General features: G+C 30.4%; 1 protein-coding gene across 1 annotated transcript; it reads left to right on the top strand.

The window, feature by feature from the left end:
* Window positions 1-1,324: 1,324 nt before the first annotated feature.
* LOC123210514 (chaperone protein dnaJ 20, chloroplastic-like) lies at window positions 1,325-3,377 on the top strand. Its single transcript, XM_044628914.1, has 2 exons — window positions 1,325-1,817; window positions 3,022-3,377. The coding sequence occupies exons 1-2, from the start codon at window positions 1,392-1,394 to the stop codon at window positions 3,166-3,168; spliced, it is 573 nt and encodes a 190-aa protein (XP_044484849.1). The 5' UTR covers window positions 1,325-1,391; the 3' UTR covers window positions 3,169-3,377.
* Window positions 3,378-9,117: the final 5,740 nt, after the last annotated feature.

The following is a 9,117-nucleotide window of genomic DNA, read 5'->3' on the forward strand; positions in this document are numbered from 1 at the left end:
AATTGAAGAGTATTTTTGTCATTTCAATTAGAAGGGGTAAAAATATCATTTTAATCTTTTTCTTATTGAAACCATTAATGAAACTTGTTCATGAGTAGGTGTTTAGGTTTTAAAAAAATAGTGGGATCACTAAACCTTGAATGGGATCAAGTCATTTGGCCTACTTTTTAATTATACATTTATTACTTGGCGGTGGATTAAAAGACTTGGGCAAGTGTACCTAAAAAATACTACTAACCCCCAGTCCACCGCCAAGCAATAATTATAACAAAAATAATTAAAAATATTTATCATACGAAAACGAAAGTCATTGAATATATAACAAAAATAAGTTAATACAGAAAATATACGTTTTAAATATGCTCCTTGGTCATCTGGTCAAAAATTGGTTGAATCCAATCTTCAAATTTGCAGTATTTACCAATGTGGTTTAGTCCTTTTGAGTCGTTATTGTTTGGCCGAATGTGAATTCTATTAGATAAGAATTTCTGGTAGCATTGAACATTTGACTATATCCCAGTTCACAACATTATATTTGAATTTGATCTAGTTTAGTGGCAGATGGAACATGTCTTATTAACATTCTACATGGAAATTCATTTTGAGCAAGTGTGTACTCAAACTTGCAAGGATTATAGATCTGTATTTGTTAGATTGTCAAAGTCATAAAGACAGGATACAAGCCCAACAAATATTCATGAACCTAGTTCAATGCACTCAAAACAAAAGTACACAAAAGTAAATGATGATGATGATAAGAATTTTCGCTAGGTTCGCTCCATTGCTTGAAAGTCAATGATCATGGTTAGGTTATTCAATATTTTTGTTGGAATTTGGTAGAACAACCACCAATACACAATCGAATCGGTTTAGCCAATTAGTTCAGTTGAGCTCTGTAAACCATGGATTAGAGTGTTTGAGTGATGTATTTAGCCGTTAAATATATAATTTAAAAGTTTTTGTTTTGTAAGTATTATTTTCGTGAGTTTGATTAAAGAATAGTTTACTACGTAATAATATTTTTAAGTAAAATTATATACATAAAAATAAATATTAATTTATATATTAATAATTATATATTAAAATATAATTAAATAATTTTAAATTATAAATAATTAATTAATCATATGATATTAAATTAATACTAATAAAAAAATTAGTGCAAATGATTAGTAAACAGAATTTTATCTAACATTAGGTATTCCTTGAGGATATCCTAATAAATAGATATATGATGGCAAGCTTACATAATTTCCATAATTAAAATAAGTGACAAAAAGAGATCAGCACGCAGACATTGAAAGAGGTCAATAAATACTCATAAAATAAGTGGATAAAATCAATACCAAACAAATCCATTTCAAGCACTGACTCTCACAACAAATTTCCCAATGTGTTGCAGCGCCAACAATGGATCATTGCTTGCCGGAACTCAAACCCGGTTCTTCTTCACCCAATCCGACCCCTTCCTCCGTTTCAAGCCGACCCGGATCCCAATCGGATCCTTCAAAATCAAGGCCAAAATCAATGATGCTCTGGTGAAAGAGTCCGCCGGGATGTCCTTCTACAACCTTCTGGGGATACCCGAGTCCGGAACCTTGCCGGAGATCAAGCAGGCGTACAAGCAGCTGGCACGGAAGTACCACCCTGACGTGTCGCCACCGGATCGTGTCGAGGAGTATACGAAACAGTTTATCCGGGTCCAGCAAGCTTATGAAACGTTGTCGGATCCAAGAAGGAGAGCTATGTACGATCGTGATATGTCTAAAGGCCTTCACCTAGCCTTCTCCGCGAGAAAACGATATCAAAACGACGTGGTATTGTGTTTGCTTTTTTTTTTTTTTAATTTAGATTTTATGGATATGGTTGTGTGTTCAAATGTTTTTACCTTCGATTTTTGTGCTCATTATAATTATTGTTGTTATTGTTATTTATTTGCTAGGGTTTGTTTTGACTTTAGAGTTTTAATTTTGATTTTTGTGCACGGATTGGATTAAGGTGGGTTTGGAGGAATTTGGGTTTTTGTGTTAAGTTTCAGGAGAATTTGGGTGTCTCATATTTGATAAATTATTGTTTTTTGGTGGTTATAATCCTATGTTGGTTGCTGAGAGGAAAGGTAAAAAAGAGAAAAAATAAATAAATATATTTAAATATATTTATGGGTACATTTTTCTGGGATTGTGAAGAATAGTCGATTGTGTACATTGTAAAAATTTAAATACTTTGTAAACATAATATTTAGATTTGTTCTGTTGTTATAATGTATTGAGATAATATTTTTAATTTGGAAGAAGAGGTGGATCTACTGCCAAATGGTATTTCTATGGTCTAATTTACTAAAGAGAAATCAATTGGGAGGAGAAAACAGCTTAAAGTAAGCAAACACAAATGAAAACTACGAATTTTAGGGGTATTTATTGTTGTTGTAAATACTTTTCGAAATTCTGTGTATTGATCATAGTGTGAACCTTTGCGGTGGCCTTCTGCAAAATTTATTTGCTTTTTCAGTGCCAAGATTGTTGGCTATCATCCCTTTGTTTCTGCATTTCATTTTAGGAACAGAAGTTTGTTTCTTGATTTATTATATGAATTTTTTAAGTATTACTAATTCTTGTGGTAGTGTGATTGTCATTTTCTAATGAAAATTGAATCATTCTATCATGTCTTAGTGATGTAGTGATGGAAATCATATTTGGTTACAAAGATGTTGACTTGATATTTTATATGTTTTGGTGGGTTAGAGTTTAATCTCTTCCAAATCTTCTTCTGTTTCTTTTTTCCCTTTGATATTTATTTGACAATGTGTTTGCTTTTCTCTTCTTTCCAGAGATATTTTAGCCTTTGAATGTTTGAAAGAAAAGGCTGGGTTGTTCTGGTTTTCTTTGAATTTTGAGATTTGCTCATAAGTGTTTGCAAATCCACCCTCCAATGTTTTAAAAGAGTTCATCTTTTTTCTATTTCAGAGCCTAACTGCTGTTGTAATAATCACCTTTAACTCATTTGCGTTCTTATTGCAATCAGGAGATGGAAGACAGAGGCGAGTGGAAGAATCGTTGGCAATCTCAGCTGTCTGAGCTGAAGAGAAGAAGCATGAATAAGGAAGCGAGTGGAAACATGTCATGGGGAGCTCGAATGCGCCGGCAAAGGGAAGAATTATCAAAGGAGTAACATCCAGGATGAGGAAATTGAGGTACTTTTTGGCATGTGTTAATTGAAAGAGTTGAGGAGTATTACTTTTCTAATGGAATTTGTTAGTTACCAAGAAATAGAAATTGTATAGTTTGCTTGCTTAGCATAACTATCGGCAATGAATATTGTACATATACTTGTATTGACATAAAAATTTCGATATTATAATTTTAGTTTTCTTCTGTTTATTTGTTGCTCTTTGTATTGGATGCTGAAAAACATAGTCTGAATTGAAATGGTTATAGAGCTGGTAAAATTATGGGAGAAAGCCTAGAATAAAATTGTTTGTCTGGTAATTAAAATTGTTGTGACATCTCAAAGAATTTAAGGTTTTTAGTTTTTACCTTAAAGTAAATGGATGAATTAGGCAGTGAAATTGTTTTGCCCAAGTTCAAGTAATATTTTGTATACAAATAATAACTACAAATTTGATTATAAATAGTAATATATTATTATGTGATTAAATATTATTTATTTTTAAATCAAAATTATTCAATTATATAATGACATATTATTATTTGTATTCAAATTTATACTTATTATTTATAAAGATAGTTTTAATAATTACTTTAGGGTTTTTAATAGTTTTCTAAAAAGCATTAAGAAATATCCACCAAGTGATTTGATTTTTCTGTGGAGCTGAAAGTGATTGGAAGCTTGTTTCCTTCATACAACAATTAAATTGATAATGAGTCAATTTTCCTTTTTATTATTTTTTTGTAAGCTTGTGAAGTGTCGAAAGAGATGTGAAAACTTTTAAAACAAATCGATGTCCCCTTGTCACTATCACGTTGAATTATGTGGACACTGTGTAAACAGCATCAAGAGTGGTCTTTGAGTGAATTGAGGGGACCAACAAAAAAAAGTTAAAAGAAATGAAACAGAAAATGGGTAGGTTTGCTTCATTTTCCAATTATTTCCAACTTATAAAGAAGAGGTCCATACTATTCTAGGCTTAAACGGCAATTACAAGTGCCAAAGCCTTCTTGTGGTTGTGGCTCAAATGTTGTCTTATTCCAATTCCACTCAATTTTTTCGTCTCTCATTAGTCAGTTCTTTTCAAAATTCAAAAATATAGTTTTCCCAAATTTTTGTTATACATTTGTTACCAGGCGGTGGATTGAAGGCTTAGGCAAGTGTACATTTATTAGTTGGACGGTGGCATAGCCTATGTATACCCTCCTCCCCGTCTTTGCAATTGCAAACGTACACACATCCATCCATTTGATAGAATTTCACACATATTTTGTTCCTTGTCATGCGATTTGTAGCCTCTCGGCTTCCGTTTATTTGATTTTAGTCCACTCATATTTGTTATTACGTTTACAACATGTTATTAACAGAATCTATTCGAGTATATCTTAATACTTTTGATATTTCAATTATATTTTTGTTCCATTTGTGTGATTCAAATATAGATATTTCAATTATAATATTGTTTTGTTTGTAAAATACTAATTATAAATGCTTAAATTATTATTACTATGATTCTGTTTATTTTTTTATTATATTTATTTTTCTATTTGTGAAAAGCAAATTGTGGGTATTTATATATATGTTATTTTTATAATTTCTTCATATTTATAAATGCAGATTATAATTGTATTCCACTTGCAGCATAAAATTTAAAAAATCATGAAAAATATGACCCAATATCCTAAATATAATCAAAACTAAGATTTTACATGCCTAAATTTAAAATTCAATATTTCAATATTAATTACAAAACTTGAAGTTTTGTCAATATGAGATAAATATGAATTTGAAGTTCTGACACAACAATTTTTGTTTTTAAATTATACATTCCTCATCATAAGATTAATTTTGTTATTTTTATCGACATATAGTTTGTGGAAATGTCGAATACCATAAAGCTTCAATATGTTACTCTAAGGTTGGACGGAGAATATTATACTGAGAAGGCCTTTAACATGGTTTTTTATTTAGAATCAATGAACTTTAGAGAAGTAATTAAAGAAGAAAATAGAACATCCTGGTAGGATAAATACAAGACAAATATTTTCCTTCGGCATCACATCCATGAAGGATTGTGAGCCGAATACTTTGGTATAATAGATCCACTAGAATTATGTAAAAGTCTAAAAGATAGATTTGTGCATCATAAATCAATAATGCTCCCAATGGTACAATATGATTAGACTCATTTACGCTTACAAGATTATAAATTTAAGTAAATAAAACTATGTCTTGTTCAAACTAGTTTTCTAAATGAGGTTATGTGAAGAAATTTTTTTGAAGAAAATACGTTATAAAAGATAATTTTCACATTTCACCCATCAAATATGCTCCTGCAATAACAATAATAGGAAAGAAAATTAAAAAAATATTTTAAATTAATATCATGTTTGCTTATGGCTAAACAAAATGATAAATTACTAATGAAAAATCATCCAATTGGCCAAATTGGTACAACGCCATTCCTTGAAGTGAACACAACTCTCAATGGGTAGTTCTCATAGGTGTGGATGAGGTTGTGGGCAAAATAATTTTTAACCTATAGGTGGTTATAGTAGGAAATCTCACCACCAAAAATGGACCAGGGTTGAACTAAAACAGAAAATATAAGAGTAATGCAGAGCAAACCACAAAATAATAAAAATAAGTGTTATAGATATGATTGTAACGACCACATTGGTTGAGTACATGTCGTACACTCAAATATTTGATGGATCTATATAAGCATCCATAAAAATTACTAAGAAGAAGATAGAATCAAATTTGAAAAACCTTTAATGGTAAATTAATCCCTTAAGGGGGGTGGGGGGGAGGGGGTGAGTAGGATTATTAAAAAAATTAATCACAAACTTATCAAATAAAATTTTTCATCAACTTTCCACAAGCAACAATCAAACAAAGCATAAAGTAAAGGAGAGAGGTTGAGAGACTGTTTAGGAGTTTTAGAGTGGTTCGGAGCTTTTCATCCTAAACCACTTGTTCAAGAAACTAGTTTGAAGTTTTCACTTAAATCACTTTCGAATTACACTAGTTGAATCGAGATTGCACCTTTTTATAATAGTGATACAAGATTTCATCAAAGTGTAATTGAAATAAGAATTTCAAGTAATATATGCCTTTAATAGGATAATTTTACTAATGTGTATAAGAGTTTCTCTTAAAGATTTGAATTTGAGATTTCTAGTGAAAGACTAAGAGCTTGGAGATGAAATGATGATTCTTGGATGCTTTGGATATGTTCTCTAACCCTTCTGACTTCAATCCAATTTGTTTATATAGCTTGAACACTTGAAAGATCTGTTGGATTTATATTAGTGGCTATTGACTTATGGAAATGATGTTTTAGCCTCGAAAACACAACAGGACAAACATCTTATATTGAAGCATGACAACCCTCTTACACATTCGAACTTTGACAGCTTTGAATCAGACGTTTAACGGTTGAATTTTTGAAATGCACTACTTAAGGGATTGGTGTTTCTTTTACCAGGATGGACATCCTACTTTGCACCTTTAGAATTCCAAAATGCTTTAGACATGAAAGGAAAGGCAAAGGACAAGCAAGGAAATGGGCGTCCTACCATGTTGATTGTGTTGACCATCCCAAATTAGCTTTTAAATGCATTAAAAAGGGGACAAACATCACATGGTCGTCTTTCAAGCTTGGTCAAACTCCTTTCATTAGGGATAGGTGTCCTTATCCATTTGGCAAAAATTCTAAAGAGCTTCAAAGTTGCAAGGACATACATAGGACGGGCAAAGGAATCAGGGTGCCATAAGGGACGACGTCCCATATTCGAGGATGATTGTCCCGTCGTAAAAAATTTTAAGCATAAATTTTGCCCATCTTTCGGTCAAAGAATTTTATGCCATGATCTTAATTAGCTAATTAAATATTATTTAATAACTTTAAACTTAGTTCTAACATAATCAAAACACTTAAGGGTCTAACAAAATCTTGTTGATAATTTAGATCTTGTTGATTCAGTGAATCTTGATGTTTCATACTTCCTTCAAGAGTAATAATGTAAAACACTTGATAGTGACATGATTGCCTAAGATTATCAAGACTAAAGTCCATCTTGATTTCTTGTTTTGACGTTAAGGAATCATGTACATTATTTTGTATGCATATTACCATGTACTTCGTCCTTTCATTATTTTGTATACATTATAACCAATGTAACTTTCAAATGAAAGGATATGAATTTTGAAATTGAAGCTTTAACACCAAAGGTGATGATATAGATATGTATATGATAGATAATGCAACAATACACACAATTCTAAAAGACAAAAAAATTTCCTTAACTTTATCATCAATCAAAGCTAAAGTAAACACTATTTCAAAGTTAACAAACCTAATTCAGGTTCTAGAAGAGCCATAATTTTATTGAAAAATGGTACCAACTTAAGCATTACTAATACATTATATTCAAGTAAATCTAGAAGAAATTTACTAAGTTTTAAAAATATAAAAAATAATAGTTATCATATTGAAACCATGAGTGAAAATGATATAGAATTCCTTTGTATAACTTGCAATGCATTTGGTCAAAGACATGTACTAGAAAAATTATTTGTTTTATCATCTGGATTGTATTATATAATCATAAAGGCAACAAAAACTTATGCAGTATCGAATCGAAAGTTCTCATATTCAAAGATTTTTATGCTTTGACATGATCATCTAGGTCACCTAGGATCTATAATGATGCACAAGATTATCAAAAATTCACATAGACATTCATTAAATAACTCACATGTATATGTCTCAATTACATCTCCTCAACGCACAAAATAAGACCTCAACATCGTTTGAGAATTTATGTTAGATATAATTCACCATCTATTATTAAGTATCTTTAACCATTGATAGATGGTCTTTTTACTACACGTTTTACGAATTATCATTTTGATGAGACAACATTCCTACCTTTAGGGGAAAAGAAAATGTTTCCTAAAGTTAGACATAAACACAATTGACATTTACCTACCATGTTTCATCTAGATTCTTGTATATCCCAAAGTGAAACTAATGCGTAAAGGATAATGTATTTATAAATTATTGTAAACCAAATGTCAGATACATTTGTGGATATGAAAAAAGTGACAAGATCACATATATAAACTACAACACATCAATAAGTATTAATGTAACCATTGAACCATCCATTTGATTTATGGCTGATCAATCTACAATGCACCAAAAGTATAGTAGACCTATTAGATAAAAAGACATTGTTTTTAAAAAGTGAAAGACGAAGAATCAAACAAATATCAATTATGACTATCCTAAAATAATTGAAAAATCCACACTTATTAACATTTCTCCAGAAGTGATTATGGTTCTTGAAGAGACTAGATCCCTTGATATGAAATAAACTCCTAAAATATATGAAAATGAGCATACAAAAACCTATATAAATTATACTTATATAAGAGAGATATAGAATTGTGAAATGGTTAACATTGATGATGTATTTTCATTTGTTATAGCTATTGAAGTTATGAATGGTGATGACTTTGAACTACACACTATAGGTGATACAGACAAAGACATGATTGGTCTAAATGGGAAGAAGCAATTTAGGTAAAATTAGCTTATCTAACAAAACGTCAAGTGTTTGGGTCTGTAGTCCGAACACCTAAGATATATAACTCCTTAGATATAAATGAGTATTTGTGAGAAAAATAAATAAGAAAAATGAGATTGCTAGATATAAAGTAAAACTTTTGGTTCAAGGCTTTTCCAAAGGTTGGGTATGAACTTTAATGAAACATCTATATCAATGATGGATATAATCACATTCAGATATTTGATCAGTTTAATAGTCCTTCAAAAACTGGATATATGTCTAATAGACATAGTTATTCCCTATTTGTATGAAAACTTAGATATTAAATTCTATATGAAACTTCTTGAAGAATTTAAATTGCCTGAAACAAATG

Source organism: Mangifera indica, chromosome 3 (genome assembly GCF_011075055.1).
Source record: "Mangifera indica cultivar Alphonso chromosome 3, CATAS_Mindica_2.1, whole genome shotgun sequence".
Classification (NCBI taxonomy): domain Eukaryota; kingdom Viridiplantae; phylum Streptophyta; class Magnoliopsida; order Sapindales; family Anacardiaceae; genus Mangifera; species Mangifera indica.